Raw genomic sequence first — 20,692 nt, forward strand, 5'->3', positions numbered from 1 at the left:
TATTATTATTATAATTATTATAGATGTGTGTTGTACCCCCGAACTCTGCAAGCAGCGACCCCAGGATGGGAGCAATCAGCCTGCGGGTCCCTCCTCTCCCAACACCCCTCACAGCAGCAGCATCCTCCCTTCCCGGTATTCCAGCCTGTGCTTCCCAGCCTTTCCCCGCGGGCAGCAGCGACAGGCCCACGGCTTCCCGCTGCCCCAACGGGAACCCGGAGTTTCCAGTGTTTCTTTTCTTTTTTCCCTTTCTCCGCCCGCCATCCCCAAATCGCATTCTCTGGCCTGGTGGACAGCCCCCAGGGATGCTCCTCCAGAGCAGGGAACCTCAGGGAGCCACCCCACCGAAAAGCCAAGGCCCGGGACAGGACGGGGGGACATTTTGTCAGGCTGTGGAGGACAGCGTTGGCACAGCGCCCATAGCCAGAGCCTTTGCACCTAACTGGGAGAAAATGGAAGATAAGGCAGAGGGAAGGGGCCGAGCCCCAAGCTGGATGGCCATCCGCCCATCCTCTGAGCTGGATGGCCGGCTGTCCATCCTCCAGAACCCCAGGCCACCTCGGCAGATCAGGCTGCCCACTCAGCTCTCCCACCCCAGCCTAAATTTCAGCTTCCCAGGAGGGTGAGCCCTCCTCGGTCAAAGCTGCCACCAGTTCCAGTTGGGAGCAGGGCATGGAACAGCTGGGAACAGGATCACACCCAGCAAATAAAATAGTCACGGCAACAAACTGCGCCGGCCCCGGCAACTTCCGTTTAACACCCTCTCTCCAAACACAGCCTTGGGTTTCCAATAGGAATTGGAACGCAAATATTTATTTCTCCAGCCCCAGCTAATGCTTTTAAAAGGGAAACTATGCGGCATCATCTGGAGCCGGCGGGAAATGACAGTTGCTTCCCTCCTGCTCTCCTCCATCGACAGCAGCAAGCAGTGGAAGGCTACAGGCCCTCTTTGGCTGTGTTTTCTCCCCCTTCCTGCAGCTGGAAGACCTTGGGAGGATGCTGTAGGGCAGCAGTAACCTGAGCTGCGGCTTTCTCTGCCCTAAGGGATGCAAAAATTGTCCATCCAGCTGCCCACCTCCAGGTTGAATTGCCTGATGGAAGGAAAACTACACTGACAGGAGGCTGGATGTGGTCTCCCAGCCGGGGCTCTCCCTGCTGTCCTTTGCCAGCCGGTGAGGTCGAAGCACGTGGGGAATCCGCAGCTGGAGCGGCCCAGAGCCTTCAAGGGATGGGGCAGGACGAGGCAGTCCAGGTTTTTGTCCTCTTTCCCCAGGCAGGCTGCTTCCCATGATAAAAAAATAACAAAAATAATAATAAAATAAAAGTCTGCAGCAGGGTCGGGGTGCTGCTTCCTCCATTCTTGTGGAGGGGGAGCCAGGGGCTGCCCCCTCCCACAGCCAGCTCCGGCTGCAGTTCGGCCAGTTCCTGCTGCCCGCTGGCATAATCAATAGCGGCTGCAGAGTCAGATGATGACAGGCTGCCCACACGCTTGGCACAGAAACAAGTGTTTTTTCTGGGAAAAACGGGGGGGTGTGAGGGCGGGATACAAGTACCCCTGCTATCTGCAGGCAGCCACCCCTGCTCTCCGTATCTCCTCCTGGATACGGGCCCTCCTCCAGGGGGCATTTCCATAGACTGCTATTTCAACCCCCCGCCCCCCCCGGCTCTGTGGCAAGAGCGGCCCCGCTCTGGCCTTTTAATTTCCCTCTGGAAAAGGACCTGGGGATGGTGTACGATCCTTTCACCCCCACTAAATCCGGGGAAAGGCAGCAGCCGGTGCTCAAAAAGCGGGTTTGGGCTAGGAGGGACTGAAGCACTTCAGTGCACAGAGGAGAGCGTTTCCTCCGCTCCAGTTAATGCTGCAACTGATTTTTTTAATCCCTATTCAGGAGGCATAGCCCACTTCCACCCTTAGGCAGCAGGAAGACATTCGAGCATTTGTCTTTCTGAGAAATCTTTTATTTGGCACAATCAACGTGATCATTTTTTCAGAGAGAAATCGTTCCTTCCACCCCCTACTGAGAAAAGCCTCGAGTACGGGCAAAGGAAATTTAGGGTTTTGTTTTTCTTTTCCCCTCAATAACACGTGCGTGTGGAAAGCCTGGCCTATTGATTTACAGCAGCCCTGCTGCAAACATTTATTTTTCTTGTTACTAGAAGTGGACTGACCACAAAACTTTCATTGAGAAGGTCTCAGTAAGCAGCTGGATCGAAGGCTGCAATACGCTGGTTTCCGTGGCTGCCGTCGGGGCTGGGGTTACCAGCAGCAGCTGCACCTTGGAGGTCTGAGCACTGTTCCTAACACTGAAGCTTTGCCAGAGGCTTTAACAGAAGCAGGGTCAGGAGCTGAACCGGGAACCCTGCAGCGTGGGGACAGATCATTTAATTTCCCAACACATGGGCCGCCTTAGTAAAGAACCAGACAATACTGTTAAGGCCTCACAGAAGTCCTGGGAAAAATATAAAAAAATAAAAATAATAATAAAAAAAAATCCAGCGGCACTTGGAGGAAGACATTCCACTTCCATGCCCTTTAAACAAAACCATCCTATCATTACCTTTGCCCCACGCTCCGGGAGCGTGAGTGACAGTGAGAAGCGGGGAACCTTTTGCTTTCTCCTTACCCAACCGGTCTGTCCCAGCAGCCTAATTCTCCATCTGGCTCCCTGCTTCCTCCTGGCCCTCCAGAGAGCTTGCTGGCAGAGGGGTAGACAAGTGTTCCAGCTCGTAATGTCCGCTCCTCGCAGCCACCGCGCTGCTCGGCTGACCTGTTTCAGCTGCCAGCTTTTTATTCTTCTTGCTCTCAATGATCTGCCGGAGCTGACGCCCAGCATAGTCGGGTTTGGCAGTGAGCGCGGTGGCGGGCACGGTGAGCCCCAGGATTTCAGGTACCATGTACGGCCGGAGCCAGCCCACCAGCGGGGTGCTGCCAGGGGTGTAGTGGGTTTGCTTGTGATAGAAGAGAAGTCCATCGACCTGGAAAAAGGAGAGAGAGACAGAGAGTGGATGAAAGGCCAGAGCTGGAGCAATCGCAGGTGGGTGACAGAGCGCCAGACGGCACCGCTCTCCATTTCCAGGCCAAAACTACCAGCTGGATCATTTTTCCTCAAGCAGTGCAATAAATGGCAGAAGGGAAAGAAGAAACCTGCAGAGCTCCTGTCCTGAAAGATCAGTGCAAGCCCAGCGACTGCCGGATGGCTTTAAATCAGTGAAGACAAACAATTTCAGCTTGATGTCGGCACCGACCAGCACTTTTCCTCTGGTTGCTATGATCCCATTCTGCAGAAAAGCCATCGGGTTTCTGAATAAGGCAGTGCACAGAAAGGCCACTTTACTGGATTAAGGTTATTTTAAATAATACATTTAGGGAGTAATTAGTCAGAGCGCGTGATGCCAAGGAGCCCTGATTCGTAACGCTGCTCCAGCTTTTTCAGCTGGCTTATGCAAAATAAATTCTTAATGTTTCCCACGAGAGAACTTCTCCAGCAATCAATGACAGTTAAGGGCACTCAGGACTTTGAAGGTTTAGGCCCTAACTCTTGTGCTGCTATTTCCACACTCGGCAATACTGCAGCTGGCTGACGTTTTCCCCGCTTCCCCACCACGCTAAGGGATTTTCCCCACCCCCCCAACCCCCTCTTCCCACGCTTCACAGGGGCGTGCTCTGCAAGGTTAGATCCTGCTGCCAGCCTGACTAACGCTGGAGGTGGTGCCCCTCTTCGCTTAGCCTCCAAAGCTCTTAAAAGGCCATCTGCCTATGAGTAAGAGGGGCTGAGTGGGCAGAAATTATGAGAGCCCACCTTGGGCTGAATTGAATTGGCTCCCAGGCCCCTCCCTGAGCCTACAGCCCCCACAATATATAGGGCAGAGCAGCACCTATATGGGCAGTGAGCTGAGGCATGGGTGAACCAAGCAGATCAAGGTGATTTTTTTAATGGTTTTAAACTGAAAGAAAGGAGATTTAGATGAGGTATTAGAAAGAAATTCTTGGCTGTGAGGGCGGTGAGCCCCTGGCCCACGTTGCCCAGAGCAGCTGTGGCTGCCCCATCCCTGGAGGGATTCAAGGCCAGGTTGGACGGGGCTTGAAGGAACCTGGTCTGGTGGGAGGTGTCCCTGCCTAGGGCAGGGGGGGTGGAACTAGATGATCTTTAAGGTCCCTTCCAACCCAAACTGCTCTGTGAGTCTGATTTCTGCTACGTGCTGAACTGCAAGGCAGATGGAGCAAAGAGCAGCATCCGTCCATCTCTGCTCCATGGATGCTAACGTCCAGCAGAACACAGAGAGCTTCTTACACTACTCCGTCCATAATTTTCAGTCGCTGTTAAGATCTTGCAAAATAATCCCAGAAAAAAGGGGGATTCCTGTGCTAGGAAAACATGAAACCAGAACAGCAAACATGACGACGAGCTTGTGTAACCCTCTGGATATAAAGTACAAAGCTTCTCCCTCCCCCTGCCTCCAAGGAAGACTTGGGAAGAGCCAGATTCTGTGGCACCTCAGCACTGCGCTGCACATCCAGCCCATTCCTGTGGGTGCGCAGCACTTGGTAAGCAACGTGGATTCCCCGGCACCCACAGGAATGTTTTGGTAAAGATCAGAGCCTGGAAAGGCTTCTGCCTTCCAGACAGCTCCAAAGATCTTCCCCAAGCTGGAGAATTCAAAGCAGTTCAGCCTGGTGGAGACTTAGGTCATGTTTTTCCTTCCCCTGATTTCTCTTAAGTTACTGCAACTCCCGTTTTCCTTCCAGTTCATTTAATTTGCTGGCCAGATCCCTACCCTGAGTCACCGCACCGACACCAGCCACATCAGAATAAGGGCTAATACTGTCCCTAAAGGACCGAACCTGAAGAGAAACTGGCTTAGCAAGATTTCACGGCCATGCTTTTCAGATTTTAGGTGCTTAACAGCATGCCCGTTCCTTTTCACTAGGGTTTCTCAGAGGCTTTGGCTCCCCCTGCCTTTGTGGAAACCTGAATGTTTTTTACTTGGATCTGCGAGTAGGACAGTAGCTCTTAAGATCCGCTCCAAAAACACTTCAGTGCCAGTCAGCTGATCCAAAGTCCACTGAATTCAGTGGAAAAAAAATTTCCACTGAATATAACATATCAGGTCCTAACTCTAAGGTTACAGATTAACTCTGAAGAGCCAGATCTGAAAGCACTGACTCTGTCTGTTGCCATCACACGCACGGGATCCTTGTAAGGCACAAGAAGCTGGGCCCAGGCATAAGGAAACCTCTATCACACTGCACTATCTAGAGCAAGGCTGCATTTTGCCTTCTCCAAAGTTTATGTACTGCTGGTGGAAGCTATTAAGGGTTTCTTGGGCTCCCTCTTGCGGCACGTCACGAAGGGACCCAGGGCTGGAAGTGGCACCACTGTTTCTGCGGGGTTACTGGCTGCCTTTGAGCCAAATTACACCACAAGTGTGACCACTTGCTGGGGTGGCACCCTGATGTACTGACCGGAGAACCCAAGGGGCAAATCACAGCTGTATTACAAGGGAGAGTCCGATCAACCCCATCTCCCTCCCCCAGCATTTCGCAATGGTCTCCTTTGCGGGCTGAAACGTTTCTGCTCTGACCATGTTGCAGTGGGGCAACGCTCCTCAGCCATCTCTCGTGGGAGCGGATGCCTCAGGAAGGAATGCAATCAGCAAAGACGGGAATGACTGTTTCTACAGAGGCACTCAGAGCATTCATAATTGAGCAAGTCAGCTGCAGGAAACCTGGGATGTCTTCTCAACATTCCCTGATCTGCGTTCACAGCAGGGTCTGGCAAGACCACCAAGGGGCTGGGACTTCCCGACTCTCTCTAATGACTGTTCCGGCTTTGACAAGCAGAAGGCAAAGTCAGCCCTCGCAGCCAAATTAGCATCCCTTAAATTTAAACCTGCACGTATGTTAATCACTAACTGGGGCTGAGAGCGCACAAGCAGCACAGCCGAATCAACATGGCTTTTGGCTTAGCGGGACAAGCAACCTCTGTAGAGGCTGTTTCTGATCTAGGGCTGAGACTGGGCACTCCGCAGGAACTGCTGCAGCCACCAGAAGAGCTTCTGGCTCCCAGATGTTTATCACTGACCCTGTGCCGGAATGCCACCACCTCCTCCATCCTCTTCAGTGCCAAGTCAGCCAGGATCGCCACCAAAAGCAACCTGAGCTGTTTCATGAGGGCCTCCTACTCTCTGCTCACGCAGAGCTGACCTGGGCAGCACACCGAGTTGCCGGCCCTGCCCTTCTCCCACAGGTCAGCAGAGGGTTGAACAGCACGACAGCACCAACTTCTAAAGCTGATGAAGCGAACGCAGGGGTTCTGTTCAGCCGCTCTTGCTGGGGGAAAGGCCACCTTGAGCAGCAGGAGCCAGATGCAGGAAACTGCTGGTTCCGACTGAAGCAAAAAGGAGAGCTCGCACTATCCCCTCCCACAAGATCCAACATTAGTAGCAGGAGGACAGACTCCAGCACATCTCAGGCACCCATCACTAACACCTGAAACCTTCAGAAACCATCAGGAGCTTACTACCACCCTTCTCTTTCCTCCCCAAGACAGCTGTGTGCCTTCCACATAGAGAGATGAAAATAACTAGACTAAGGAAACACAGAGCCCATGACAGAGGTCAGAGACACCACTGCCCACCCTGCAGACCTCTCGAGAACCACCACCACATAAGGGAGCACACTGCAGAGATGCTCATGCTTGTACAGGCGCTAACCCACCTGGGGCAGCCTGCAGTATCAGCGCTGGCCCTAAAAAGGTCAGCCATCCATCACACTGCCATGTGAATGTGAGCTATGCTGCTTCTGGAGGCAGTCTGGGTGCCCGCCTCAACACCCTCCTCCCCAGGGCTCCTTCAGATGAGAGTCAACAGCAGCAGAAAACGCATCCCAAGCACAGGGAATGCTAAGGTTTAACTCTTGCTAATTAGTTTGGCTGGACGCAGCCTGTACCTGTTGACAGGGTAACAGATCAGCCACGTGCGTAAAAGGCATCCATGCCCCATGCAGAGAAATAACAGCACAGCTCAGTAAGCTTCCTGCGGGCCTCAGGAGGGCACAGTTCCCAAGTGAAGGGGATGCACCTCTCTCCAAGCAGCGGCAGATGCAACAGCAGCGCTGTCTCTAAGGCTGAGGTCCAGGCCCCTGCCTGCATGTTCTCACCTCAAAAGGGAAGTCCATAGCCAGCACCTTACACAGGCTGTCCGAGGTGCAGGGGAAGTTCTGCAGGCCCACAAATCTGAACTGAAAAAGTAAGAGAGGGTTAGAAGAGACAACTGCCTAAAGCAGAACAAGTCACTGAATCAAGCACTGGTGTAGAGGCAACTAGGAAGGAAGGGTTTCCCCCAGTGCAAGATCCAGCATAGGAGGGGCAGGGTGAGGGACAGGCATCAGACGAAGTAACCAGAGGGAAGATCTCAAGCAGGCACCACATCATTAAACTGCTGGCCTTCCTGCCACAGGCTACTGGCAGCCCAAGAGCACAAACAGGCTCAAAAGAGGATTAGACCATCTCCTGAAAGGCAGGTCCCTGGTGGCCGTTAACTCCATGGTCCAGGTACAACCACAGGCTGACAAAGTCAGAGGGAACATGACAGGTATCCTCAACTCCTTACTCTTGCCATAGCGACTGGTCTCTGTGATTGCTAGAGGTTATTGGGGCAGACAGCCCTCTGACGTGGTCCAGAAGCAAACTCCAGATCTAGAGACAAAACAACAGGACCAAGCTGTCCATCGGTGCTACTCACACCCCACTGGAAGTGCCTGCGTGAAAACCTATAAAAGTCACCCTAGCCAGCAAAGAGGGCTGGGAAAAGCCTTCAGAGATAATCCCTGCCATCTCTCCAGCAATGCTGTATAAAGCACGTACGTTGCTGCAACTTTACAAAACGCATTGCGGTAACAAAAGAAGACCAGAGGATTGCCACCACAATGCCCAGCCGGCATGGAATCTAGAGGGCCCAGAAAGGTCTATTTCAGGTATTTTATCATGCCATTTCCAAATGACACCTTCTCTGGCATTTAATGAGAGGTGGATGGCAGAGACTCAGCACACAGCTCCCACATGCTCCCAGTACCTTTTTTCCAAGCATCTAAGGCTGCAGGAAGGACTTTTCAGGACAGCTGACCCTGAGATGCTCTTTCAACCAAAATAGAAAATGATGACCTCTGGGCAGGATGTAAAGCAGACAGACATCTGCTCCAGGCTGCTGGCTCAGCCAAGCGAATCTTTCCACCCAGGAAATGAAAGCTGAAACGACCCCCCCTTCATTAGGTAGCTGTCTTCTGGATATTACTGTTGGGAGTCAGAACAGGATGTTTTTCAAATACAGATACCTTCACTGCTGGCAGAGGAGCAGTCATCTTCCTTTATGAGATGCTCTGCTTAGCTGCGTCTGAGCACAGTGAACAGGTCCCGCTTTGCAAACTGTGGTTTGGTTTGGCCAGGCCGCCAGATCTCTTATGTCTGTCCCCAAAAATCACTTTCCAAGCTGCTGTGGGTTCTAGGTCTGACCTCCATGGGTTAAGTCTTTAAAGGAAGACTTTTTATCCTTGCTTAGCAGGGACTCCAGGTCGCAATCTGGCATCCATCCCGACAACTTCAATGATAAGTTTAAGCAGGAGGGAAGGCTAAAGCTTTATGAGCCTTTCCCCTTGCCTTGTGAACTCATAATACTACACAAGAATAAATCCCATTGTAGTCACGCTGCCCCTGTAGAAACCACACTGGTTTTCCATTCTATTTCAAGGGAAAGCTAAAAATGGCATGGAAGTTAGCTGATACCCTGCAGTCTGATCTCCCTCAGCACTTTGTCTGGAAAAAAAAAAAACAAACCCCAAAAAAACACAAACCCACACTCATTTACAAGACTCAGTGGTTCTATTTACATCCTGAACATGGCATTCCATTTCATTAGAAGTGCATTTTGAAGCCTGATCTGTGAGGGGCGGGGAGGTGGGGGGGAAGGAAAAAAGCTTCCGCTTGTGAAAGAAAATGCTGAAGCCTGCCGAACAGGAGAGCTTACCCCCCAGCCGCCTTCTCTTCCAAGTACAAAAGAACTTACTGGATTAATCCTGCTTTTCTCTCCTAGCCCTTCCTCCTCTTGGATCTTTGAGAAGAGCCAGAAGAATCTGAAGTCGGTCTGTGAAAAGAAGCAGAGACTTAATGACTATCCACCACACATCACCGATCAGCACCTGCCAAGCATCTCCATTCCTCTGCACTTGCCCAGGAGATTTACAAACTCGGCTTCACCTGTGGAACAAGCCAGCACCCCAAACTCTGCTGTTTCCCCAGATATCCACAAAAGATGTACACAATTATTCCAGCAGCCCACAAGCTGTAGAGATGCCAGTGCTTAGATGAAATATCCATCCTATTGCGCAGAGGGCTACGCCCAGTGCTGGCTGCAAAGCAGCTGACAGAACAGGGAACAAAAGGGAGGGCAGGGCAGAGTGGGGGGATTCAGTACCTGGCAGTCATAAACAGGGTGTCCTCTCCAGCACATCACATCCAGGATATAGTACGTCTGCTTTACCTCGTTGTAGATGCAGTCCAAGATGGAGTACACTGCACACACACACACAGGGAGGTCCAGACATGCTCCACGGACTGCCCAACCCAACAGGCAAACACCAGATCAAATCTCTCCTGTATTAAGCCTTGCCCTGACGTAAGGCCAAGAGATGCAGAGGGATACCCTTCTGCTAACAAAAGCTGGGACCACAGAAAGCCTTTAGCTTGGAGTCCCACAAGGCTACAAAGGTACTACCAGAGGCACATCAAAGGCGTGTTTCAGAAAGAGGCATTTACTCAACAGTCACCCCGCCTCAGGACACGTAAAGCAACTGCAGGAGGTATTAAGAAAGATGGCACTATACACAGCTCTCTGTCGGAAAACAAGAGAAGATGTTGAGGTTTAAGAGTGCCAATTAACCAGGTAGCTAATTAAAATATGTTCTCATATAGTATAAAAGTATCGGAGATTATCCGCGTCTAGTTATCCCCAGGGACACACAAACATGCCTGAAGCTAATGTCCCCCCTGGCAACAGAAAAGGGCACAGAACCCAAAAGCCTCCTCACAACATTACCTTTCTCACTCGTTGAATTGTGCCGGTTCCCCCCCGGCAGCAGGGATGGGAACCTGTTGACACAGAAGCCACTCTTGGTATAAGCTGCTGTTGTGCCCTATGAGGAAATGGGATAGGAAAAAAAAATAATTCAAGCAAGACAGACAGGCCGGTCTTATGTTGGTGGGGAACCAGGTACAGGTCCTTTACCAAATGGTGAGACATCACCACTGCTGCCGCTTACCCTGGACGCCACGACCAGTGCCCTTTTCCCAACAGGACACACCACTACAACCCACTCCTGCTCCAGGTCCAAGGGGACATCGACCAGCCATTCAGACAGCATCAGCTATGGAAAAATGCAGAAAAAAAAAAAAGCAGTTAGCAACAACTCTCCCGAATTTATGGGAAACTCACAGCAAGTAGGTTTTACCTTGGCTTCTACAGGTACACTGGGTGCTTCAGAGACAACTTGCATTGCTCATCACCTTGGGTTACAGCACCAAAGGGGCTCCCTCCCTCTCTTTAACCAACTTGCATTACAGACTCTCCCTGAGTCCTTGTCTTGCGTCCCAGCTGCTGACTAAGCTTCAGACTACAGCACGGGGCTCATACTCCTCCCCTGGGCACCTCTGTACATCGGTCCTCGCTCCAGCACCTTAAATTGATTTATTTATAAACACATGGCAGAGCCTATAGATTCCTGAGTACTAGGAGTGAAGAGCCCAGACAAGTTGACCTCTTCAGAGACTGTGATCATCTGAAAGGCTGTATATCTTTTAGGACCAATACGGCAGCCAAGGCTGACAAAACACATCAGCTGAGGTTTCTTTTCCTTCCTGGTGTCTCAGACATGGGGAGAGATAAAATTCTTTAACCGACTGCTGCACAATGGAATACAAATGCTGCTAGCTGAGCTGAAATCATAGAATAGTTTGGATTGGAAGGGACCTTTAAAGGTCATCTAGCCCAAACCCCCTGCAATGAGCAGGAACATCTTCAGACCAGGTTGCTCAAAGCCCCATCCAACCTGACCTGGAACGTTTCCAGGGATGGGGCATCTACCACCTCTCTGGGCAACCTGGATATTTTCACCACCCTCATGGTAAAAAATTTATTCCTTCTATCTAGTCTAAATCTCCCCTCTTTTAGTTTAAAGCCATTACCCTTTGTGCTATTGCAACAGGCCCTGCTAAAAAGTTTGGCCCCATCTTTCCCACAGGCTCCCTTTAAGTACCGAAAAACCGCTATAAGGTCTCCCTGGAGCCTTCTTTTCTCCAGGCTGAACGCACGCAACTCTCTCAGCCTGCCCTCACAGCAGAGGGGCTCCAGCCCTCAGATCACCTCCATGGCCTCCTCTGCACCCGCTCCAACAGGTCCACGTCCTTCTGATGCTGCTGGCCCCAGAGTGGAGCAGAGGGGCAGAATTCCCCCCCCCCGGCCCCACCTTGCCCTGCTGGCCACACTGCTGGGGACGCAGCCCAGGATTTGGGGGGCTTTCTGGGCTGCAAGTACATGTTGTCAGCTCATGGCCAGCTTTTCACCCACCAGTAAGCCCAAGCCCTTCTCAGCAGGGCTGCCCTCAATCCTTTCATCCCACAGCCTGTACTGATACCAGGGGTTGCCCCAACCCAGGTGCAGGACCCTGCACTTGGCCTTGTTGAACCTTATGAGGTTCACACGGGCCCACTTTTCAAGCTTGTCCAGGTCCCTCTGGATAGCATCCCATCCCTCAGCACACCGGCAACCCACCTCTGCCTGCCCTCTGTTTGACCACAGCACATCTCATGGGCAGAACGGAGGCACGGTTCCTCACCAAGCCAGGCAGGCCACGCTATTCTCAGCCCCGAGGCAGCCATCACCATGGCCACTCACCACGCCCAGCCCAGCCTCAACCACCCCACATCACTCACCCTGCCCGGTGCTCACACCCGCACCCCATCGCGGGGAGGCAGGCAGAGGCAGGCAGCTCCTCACCTGATTGGCATAGCGCTTGGGCAGCTTCTTGCCAGCATCCACATCCATCTCCTCTTCTTCCTCATCTTTCTCCTCCTCGCCTTCGCTCTCCACCCCTGCCCAGTCGTCCTCTGCCAGCCTCCTGGCATGGTTCACGTAGTCCAGCCGCCTCCTGGGAAGGGGAGAGGAAACAGATCGGGTTATTTTCGGCGGGAGGCAAGCCACCCTCCTCCCCTCACCCCGCCTCCACAGCCCAGGCCTGGGCTGGGCCTGCCCTTCCCGGGGCGGCAGCCCCAGGGGTGTTCGTTCGTTCGCTCACTCTCTCTGGAGGCGGAGGAGGCGCTGGCGGCGCTCGGCCTGCCCCGGGCCGCCGCGGGGCTTGTACGCGGCCAAGCGGGGGTGCGGGGCCGCCGGGCTGTTGGGGGCCGCCAGGGAGACGCCGGCCAGCAGCGCCGCGCTCAGCTCCTCCATGGCAACGCCCGCCCGGCGCCATGACGCACTTCCGCCCGGCGGGAGGGGCGGTGCCGCCGGCGCGCGCACAGTCCGCAGCACCCCCTCGCGGCGCGGAGGCTCCGTGCCACCACCCCCCCACCCCCACCCCCCCGGCCGAGACTCAGTTTCCCCTCCCGCCGGGAGCGGGATGGGGTCAGTCAGGGCACGGGCGTGGGGACATTCAGGGCGGGGACGGAGGGGACACGGTGGACAGGGATGGAGGGGGTCACGGTGCGCAGGGATGGAGGGGACACCCCGGGCAGGGATGGAGGGACGATTCCCGATGAGGGAGGCGGGAGCAGCCGGTGCCGGGACCGTGTCCCCGCGGTCCGTGCCCGTGCCGTGTCCGTGTCCATGGGCGGGATCGCTGCTCCCCGCCGCCGCCCCGGGCCGGCTGCCTGCAGAGGGCAGCGTGCGCCCCGCCGCGCCGCTCCCCGCGGCTCCCCAGCTGCGAACCGGCGAGCTCGGCGCTGCCCTGCGTCACGGGAGGCTGGCGGCCACCCTCCCACCGACACCGACACCGGCGCAGCCACCAGGACCGCCACTGGGATCGCCACCAGGATCGGCACCGGCACCGGGCAGCAGCACCTACAGCGGAACCGGACGGCGGTACCGAGAGCGGCCCCGGGCCCCGATCCCGGGCGGTGGGGTGTCCCCCCCCACCCCCGGTCCCCTGCCCAACCATGCGGTGAGGGCGGCCCGCCGGGTCCGCCGACGGGCTGGAGGCTGCTATCGGTTCCCCGGTAGCGGCGGCGGGCCGGGCTCCCCCTCCCTCCGCCGCCCCCCTCCTCCTCCCTCGGTGCGGTGGGGGGGCTGCCCCCCCCCCGCCCCCCGGTACCGGCCCTGGTGCTGCCCTGCCCGCAGGGCCCGGCCCCTCCGTCCCGCGTGAGATTGGAGAATTTCAGGGGGGAAAAAAAAAAAGCCCAACAAAACAACAACGAAAACATCAAATCCCGGGAAAGTCGGGCCGGAAAGGAATTGCAAAATCCCCGGGCCGGGATCACCGGGAGGTTGGGCTGGGTTTGGGGTCGGTTCCCAGTGCTTTCCCGGAGCCCACCGACTCTCAGCCTCTGGCAGGGGTGGGGGGGGGGAGTGGGAAGATTGGAGTGTTTTATCCACAGGAGCCCCGAGAAAAGTTGCTTTGAATTTATTTCCTTGCTGGCAGCTGGATCTTTTCCTCCCAGAAAGTGAAGCTGCAGGATCAGCGTCCCAGCAAGATAAAACCTGCGTGGACATGGCAGAGCCCAGCTCTTGCTCCGGCCAGGGTTCATATCCCGTAGGAAACGGGGAAATGCCACTCGCTTGACCAGAGAATGTTGTTTTTAACCGGGGCGCTGGGATCGGGGGGATCACTTGGACACACAGCCCTTGGCCTCACCTCGTAGGGGATTTCTTCTCCAGCGTTATTTTTTTAGTTTCCTGAGAAACCAGCCAAGCCTTTTCCCACAGTGCAGGGCGGCCCTGGTGCCGAGCGAGCCTGCGGTATCGCCATCGGGTTGGTTTTTGGCTGCAGGGATTGCGTTCCGCTGTGACCCCCCCACCCCCCTGGGAGACTAGCCATGGCGTTAAAAGCCAGAGCGCTTTACAACTTCCAGAGTGAAAACAAAGAGGAGATCAGCATCCAGGAGAACGAGGAGCTCGTCATCTTCAGCGAGAACTCCCTGGATGGGTGGTTACAGGGCCAAAACAGCCGTGGGGAGACTGGCCTCTTTCCTGCCTCCTACGTTGAAATCGTCCGCGCCCGGTCGGGATCCAACTACACGGACTATTCCAGCAGCCCGGCTGGCTCCCCCGGCCATGACTCCTCCTTGTACACAACCCCCTCCAACCCTGGCATCTCCTACCAGGGCAGTTTTGAGGACGATGATGACGACGACTGGGATGACTGGGACGATGCTTGCACAGTGGTGGAGGAGCCCCGGAGTGCGCCAGGCACCAATGGGCACCCTTCGCCCAGCCTGCAGTACCCGGCAGCGTACGGCCACCACCAGCATGCCGATTACTGTCCCAAGCCGGCACTGGAGAGGCAGGACAGCATGAGCTCCTCCAAGAGGGGCAGCGTGGTGGGGAGGAACCTCAACCGCTTCTCCTGCTTTGTCCGCTCGGGGGTGGAAGCCTTCATCTTGGGTGACGTGCCCCTGATGTCCAAGGTCGCCGAGGCATACTGCATCGAGATGGGCTCCAAAGGTCCCCAGTGGAGGGCCAACCCCCACCCCTTCATCTGCTCCGTGGAGGACCCGACCAAGCAAACCAAGTTCAAGGGCATCAAGAGCTACATCTCCTACAAGCTGACCCCCAGCAACATCAACTCACCCGTCTACCGGCGGTACAAGCACTTTGACTGGCTCTACAACCGCCTCTTGCACAAGTTCACGGTCATCTCGGTGCCCCACTTGCCTGAGAAGCAGGCCACTGGGCGCTTCGAGGAGGATTTCATCGAGAAGCGCAAGCGGCGGCTGATCCTTTGGATGGACCATATGACCAGCCACCCGGTCCTCTCCCAGTACGAGGGCTTCCAGCACTTCCTCTGCTGCCGCGACGAAAAGCAGTGGAAGCTGGGCAAACGCCGGGCAGAGAAGGATGAGATGGTGGGCGCCAGCTTCCTCCTCACCATCCAGATCCCCACGGAGCACCAGGACCTGCAGGACGTGGAGGACCGCGTGGATGCCTTCAAGGCCTTCAGCAAGAAGATGGATGACAGCGTCCTGCAGTTGACCAACGTGGCCTCGGAGCTGGTACGCAAGCATGTCGGGGGCTTCCGGAAGGAATTCCAAAAGCTGGGTAATGCTTTCCAAGCCATCAGCCACTCCTTCCACATGGACCCCCCCTACAGCTCAGATGCCCTCAACAACGCCATCTCCCACACGGGCAAGACGTACGAGACCGTGGGGGAGATGTTTGCTGATCAGCCCAAGAACGACCTGTTCCTCATGCTGGACACTCTCTCTTTGTACCAAGGGCTCCTCTCCAACTTCCCAGACATCATCCACCTCCAGAAAGGTAAGGATGGCTTCTTCTCCCCTGGTGATGACCTCTCCCGTGTGATGGCCCCACGTGGGTGGGAGTAGCATGGGGTGCAATGAGGATGCATGAGGATGCAATGAAGAAATCCTGTACTGTGCAGTGATGGGGATGAGCAGGAGAATGGGGATGGGGATGAAGGTGGGGATGGGGACCATTGCCTGTGGCTCCCAGGGAGGCAGCATGGTTCCCTCTGGTACGACTCCCCAGTCACCCTAGCCCAGAAGAGGCTGCTCAGGCCATCGGGTCCAGGATCAGGTTTTGCCTCAGGTGATGGTGTGGACTCCATAACTACTGCCCAAATTGCTGGCTGGGGGGGTCAGGGCAGGCATCGCTCCCCCTGAGTCATGAGCTGGCACTTGTTGCTGTTGGCTCCAGGATGGCCTGCCTGGCACTTTGTGAGCAAGGGGCTACATTGCGTCCCCACCCGCTACTGCTTGTCCCTATTCATTCTCCCTCTCCGGCCAAGGCAGCAGTTCAGTGGCCAGCGAGGGTGCTCGGGGCTGGGACGTGGCCTTGGGTCGGTCAGAGGAGCCGGGGGGGCTGCGATATGGACATGTCCCTTCTTCCCACCAGCCTCACTGCACTCCTCTGGCTGGGGGATGCACACTGGACCTTCTGGGGACAACCAGGGTCAAACTCTTCAAGAGTGCACCCCTGCCCCTCCAAACCCAGGAGGGGTGGGATTGGCACCCCCCAAGGCATCAGGGATCCCTGCATCCCCTTGTCCTTGCCAGTCCCCTGGGTATTTGGGGGGCATCAGGAAGGAGGAGAGGTCGGCAAGAGGTGTCTGCTCTGCCCTTCCTGGGGCGGGCAGCAGGCAGGCAGGGCTCGGTGTCCCTTTGCACCCCAACAGTGGGGTGTGATGCAGCCGGGGAGCCGGGTGTGGGAGCGTCAGTCCAAAGTTCACGCACTCCTCCCATGCCGGGTGCCTGCGGTGGGGAGGGGACACCCACCCCTTGATTATGGGGGGCAGGGAGTTTTCTCCTGGTGTGAAGCCAGGGCTGTGCATGTCTGAAGATCCGGAGGGCGTCCAAGTATCCCGGGGGGGTGTCGGTGCATCGCTCCACGTCCCTGGGGGAAGCTGGGAAGGCAAAGGGGGAGGAAGCAATCCAGCCCTGGCTGCTTCCTCGCCTTTCCCTCCCCGCTTTGTTTATGGCGGCGGGTGAAGAAGGGCTGGATCCCGTCCATCAGCGAGGCTGTGTGGGCAGAGCGGAAGGCAGGATTTGGCCTCCAACCTTTGCTTCTTCCTCCTCCTCCTCCTCCTCCTCTCCACTGGGAGCAAGGCCGGTGCGGCGGGAGCACCATGACCCCAGGTCCGGTGCTCCCAGCAAGGGGCAGGGAGAGGGGGGAAGAGAAGCCCGGCGAGCTGCGGGCCAGATCCTGTTTTTAGGCAAACAGTCTCTCTGCTAATGAGTGGGGAGGAATGCAGGGCCGGAGCCAGGCAGGATTCTTTCGAAACCGAGCTGTAAAAATAAATGGAAGGAGGGGAGAAAAACTGGTGTCAGAGCATCAGCCGTCGCTGGGAGGGGGAGATGCTTTCCCAGCTGTCACTGCGCGCCCTTCCTGCACCCCGATTCACTACCTTGGGCTTGGGTTTCCTGCGCTGGGTCTCCCAGAGCTGCTCCCAACCCCCATCCATGGCGTGACATGGAACATTTGTAGGGCAGGCTTGGCTGGGGTCCTTGGCTGTAATAACCTTAGCTTTGCACCCCAAGCCTTGAGTCTCACCCCTCCAGCAGCCTGGAACCCCGAACCTCCTGCTAAATATGTGGCTGCCCCAGGGATGGGGCAGAAAAGAAGGTGGGGAGGTCAGAGTCCAGGGGGAAAAGGCTCCCGGTCTTTCCCTGCCTGGAGGAGAGGGATGGGGATTGATGCGCACGGGGAGATGATACCCCAGGAGCACATGGATCCCTCCCTTATTCACTTTGCACCTCTGGTGTCCCGATGTGGACCCGATGGTGCTGGCCTGTGCCAGGGGAAGGGGGATGGAGCGTTCACACGGATCCGTCACCCTCTCACCCTCGCCCCTGCCTCGCCAGGTGCCTTTGCAAAGGTGAAGGAGAGCCAGCGGATGAGTGACGAGGGCCGGATGGACCAGGAGGAGGCAGACGGGATCCGCAAGCGCTGCCGTGTGGTGGGCTTCGCCCTGCAAGCCGAGATGAACCACTTCCACGAGCGGCGTGTGGCCGATTTCAAGAGGATGATGCAGTCCTACTTAAAGCAGCAGATCATCTTCTACCAGCGTGTCAGCCAGCAGCTGGAGAAGACGTTACGCATGTACGACAACCTCTAACGCCTCCGCTTGCTGCCCTGCTGGAATCACTCACTCCTCCATCCGCAGCCTTGCAGACCTCCTCTGTTTGTGACGGGTTGAGAATGAACAGGAACTCGTGATGCTAGTGACCAAATACCTTTGGGCTTTTTTCCCCCTTCCCGGGCGGGCAGGCTGCAGTCCTGCGGGGAAGGGTTTGCCCCTGGGCTGGCCGTGCCACTTCTTTCCCTGGGGACCTCCCACCCTGCTGCGGGTCTGGCGGGGACACGGGAGGTGGGGGCGGTCACAAGAGAGACAGACGTGGAGGTAACGGTGCTGGTATCTTTGCCCAGTGATTTTTAGCTTTCCGAAAACCCACCCTCCTGGGGCAGAGAGGTGGGTGCATCCCAGACCGCTGGGAGAAGAAATCAAAGCAGTCGACATTTTGCACACTAAAAGCTTTTCTGATGGGAAAAAAAAAAAAGAGAAGAAAAAGATCTTTATTTGGAAGAGAGTGATTTATTTTTTTTTTGTCACGAGGTATTTTCAATATTTTCCATTTTTCGCAAATGTTTCTGCAGCATTTTTACCCATCAGTTTTTAAGTAGACACACAGAGGCAAAGGGAAATCTCTTTCTCAAGCATGGCTGTTGACTGGGAAAAGGGAGGGGGGGGGAAAAAAGGAAAACCAAACAAAAAAAAAGCCCCACAGCCTTTTCAATAAAATCGTTGGTAGAAAAAACACCCACCTCCTTCCCAGAGATATCTGTGGAAAACGGAGCCGCTCCAGGATCCCGGGGAAGGCTCCGCATCCAAGCATCCCCTGGCTCCCAGCCAGCTTCCGAAAATCCCCGCACTGTGGGCGGCAGGGGGCTGAGGGCTGGTGGAGGGGGGGTGACCTGCACTGGCCACCCTCCCACCCTCCAAACTACCCACCTGGGGAGGGCCAAATCCTGCCCCGCTTTGCCCTGCTCAGTGGGGCAGGACCCGGGGCAGTGGGTCTAGCACGGGGGCGGCGGGGGACGACGACTTGTTTTCAAAGGGAAATGGCTTGGATAAATCACAGCGAGGAAAGTTAGGGCCGTTTTGGCCTGGCTCCAGGGTTAAAATTAGCCCCGGCATGCAAGGCCGGCAGGGTATTGTTAAAATAACGGCGGCGCTGGGAATGTGGCGGGCTGCGCTCTGTCCTCCCGGAGCCCTTCCCGGCCCCGGCCTGCGGGGACGAGCACATCAAAATGCAACCGGAGGCGTTGCGCAGCCTCTGCTCAGGGAGGACGTGCTTCCTCCTGCATCCCGCGGCTGGGGGGGGTCCCCTCCACCACGGCCCAATCCCATCCCAACCTCATCCTACCCCAGCCCCATCCCACCCCGGCCGCATCCTACCTTGGCCTCATTCCACCCCACCCCATCCGTCCCCCCGTCCCATCCCACTCCATCCCTCCCCAGCCCCTCCAGCAATCCCCTGTACCAGCCCCGCAGGGGTTAACACCTCGTCCCTGGCCCCGCTGGCCATGTGCTGCATGACCTCGGTTGCCTTGGCCCCATGTTGAGGCCAGATGCCGTGCGGGATGGCGCGTCCCCTGGGAGCACAATGGCCACTGGGTCTGAGCCTGCCACCACCATCCCCAGGCAGGCAGCCAGCCTCTGGCACGGCATGGCCAGCAAGCCCCGGAGATGTGCTGGCACCCAGCTGTGGCATTCCAGCTCCCCTGGACGCAGCTCAGCGGGGGGATGCCCTGCCTGGGGTCCCTCTTCGTGGGTCCCTGGGCTGGTCACGTTCTTGGTGAAGGCTGAATGCTGCAAAGAGCCGCCTCTGCTGGTCAGGTGTGCAACCAGAGCAGGGAGATGTCCCAGCACCCCGGGAGCTCATCCTCCGCTCCTGTGTCCCGGCAAGGGGACAGGAAGAGGGCAGGGTCCCTGGGGGCTGTGTGCGCCCCCTCTGAAGGCTATGCCTCAGTTTCCCCAAGGGTGGACCTCTGCTGGGTGAGCACCCCTGGGGCGCAGGGTAGTGATGGGGAGAGAGGCTTGGGGTACACACGGTGCTCCCCATGGTTTGGGTTGCTGCCCTTATCCAGGACACAGGCTGTTCCCTGCTCCTGCTCAGGGTGACAGCAAATAAAAAAAAAAAATCCCAGGGCACACGGGGCTGAGAGGAAACGCTGGGAACACGGGGCAGGTCCGCTTCCTTCTCCTGCTTCCCGAGGCTGCTCTCGCGTGGGAAAGCCAAGACAAGGCACAGCCACGAGCCCCGCCACCACGATGGCTGGGTGGGGAGGTGGCAGCAGCGGCCAGTGCATCCTCCCCAGGGAGCACCGCAGACGGCACAGGATGGCTCCATGGTTGCCTCCGCTCCAGTGGGAGGCTTCCAGTGGTCTCGTCTTGCCTCTCCCCACGGTGGAAAGAAAATCCAGCACCTGTGCTGGTTTCTGTTTCGTGCCATGAGGTTTGTCCCCAGGGGCTGCGGCTGGCAGGCAAGGGGTCCTGGGAGGTGGGAAACAGGGGAGGTGGGAGCTCCAGCCCATCCTCATGGATACCCCAGACCAGCAAGTCTTGGCTTGGTGGCATGAGCCACCTCCACAACCAAACCAATCCTCCACCATGCCATGAAGGTGTCTCCCCCACAGCATGCCCCCCAGGCCCGGCTTAGGGATGGATGCTCTGGGGTGGGAGAACCTCCTCCTGGATGCAGAAGCAGCTGTGGTCCCACAGGGACCAGGCGAGCAGCTGGAGGCTGAAGGCTGGGGACGTGCTGGGTGCCTCCTGCCCCGGCAACTGGGACAAGCTGGGCTTCAGCAGCAGCAAGGAAGTGGCAGCATACCCCCACCAGCCTGAAGTGCTCAGTAATTCGGGAGATCAGACACCAAAGCAGCCCAAAGGCCTGACTGGGCTCCTCCCCACGGC

The 20,692-nt window shown here is 56.5% G+C and overlaps 2 protein-coding genes across 5 annotated transcripts; one reads left to right on the forward strand and one right to left on the reverse strand.

The window, feature by feature from the left end:
- Positions 1-1,937: 1,937 nt before the first annotated feature.
- SNUPN (snurportin 1) lies at positions 1,938-12,525 on the reverse strand. Of its 3 annotated transcripts, none has more exons than XR_012588969.1 (9): positions 12,344-12,525; positions 12,046-12,196; positions 10,313-10,417; positions 10,090-10,186; positions 9,469-9,566; positions 9,061-9,138; positions 7,160-7,240; positions 2,559-2,976; positions 1,938-2,450 (listed from the first exon to the last, which is right to left on the reverse strand). XR_012588969.1 is itself a non-coding variant. In XM_074600277.1 (9 exons), exons 1-9 carry the CDS (start codon positions 12,493-12,495, stop codon positions 2,647-2,649), a joined length of 987 nt encoding a protein of 328 aa, XP_074456378.1. In that variant the 5' UTR covers positions 12,496-12,525; the 3' UTR covers positions 1,938-2,646. The 3 variants fall into 3 exon arrangements, 2 of the variants coding, with proteins under 2 accessions (XP_074456378.1, XP_074456377.1); XM_074600277.1 differs by having other exon boundaries at positions 1,938-2,696; positions 2,802-2,976; XM_074600276.1 differs by having other exon boundaries at positions 1,938-2,976.
- Positions 12,526-12,777: 252 nt separating this feature from the next.
- On the forward strand, positions 12,778-18,527 carry SNX33 (sorting nexin 33). 2 transcript variants are annotated; one of them, XM_074600280.1, is made up of 3 exons: positions 12,778-13,125; positions 13,682-15,516; positions 17,580-18,527. In XM_074600280.1, the coding sequence occupies exons 2-3, from the start codon at positions 14,076-14,078 to the stop codon at positions 17,831-17,833; spliced, it is 1,695 nt and encodes a 564-aa protein (XP_074456381.1). In that variant the 5' UTR covers positions 12,778-13,125; positions 13,682-14,075; the 3' UTR covers positions 17,834-18,527. The 2 variants fall into 2 exon arrangements, with proteins under 2 accessions (XP_074456381.1, XP_074456380.1); XM_074600279.1 differs by having other exon boundaries at positions 12,950-15,516.
- Positions 18,528-20,692: the final 2,165 nt, after the last annotated feature.

Source organism: Larus michahellis, chromosome 9 (assembly GCF_964199755.1).
Source record: "Larus michahellis chromosome 9, bLarMic1.1, whole genome shotgun sequence".
NCBI lineage: Eukaryota > Metazoa > Chordata > Aves > Charadriiformes > Laridae > Larus > Larus michahellis.

What these genes read in the sequence shown, in the direction of transcription:
- SNUPN (XM_074600276.1), bottom strand. Translation starts at nt 12,495, where the DNA reads ATGGAGGAGCTGAGCGCGGCGCTGCTGGCCGGCGTCTCCCTGGCGGCC. An exon ending in CAATTCAACGAGTGAGAAAG is followed by an intron (nt 9,567 to 10,089) that starts GTAATGTTGTGA and finishes GTGTGTGTGCAG; the next exon opens with TGTACTCCATCTTGGACTGC. An exon ending in ACCCTGTTTATGACTGCCAG is followed by an intron (nt 9,139 to 9,468) that starts GTACTGAATCCC and finishes TTCTTTTCACAG; the next exon opens with ACCGACTTCAGATTCTTCTG.
- SNX33 (XM_074600280.1), top strand. Translation starts at nt 14,076, where the DNA reads ATGGCGTTAAAAGCCAGAGCGCTTTACAACTTCCAGAGTGAAAACAAA. An exon ending in CATCATCCACCTCCAGAAAG is followed by an intron (nt 15,517 to 17,579) that starts GTAAGGATGGCT and finishes CTGCCTCGCCAG; the next exon opens with GTGCCTTTGCAAAGGTGAAG.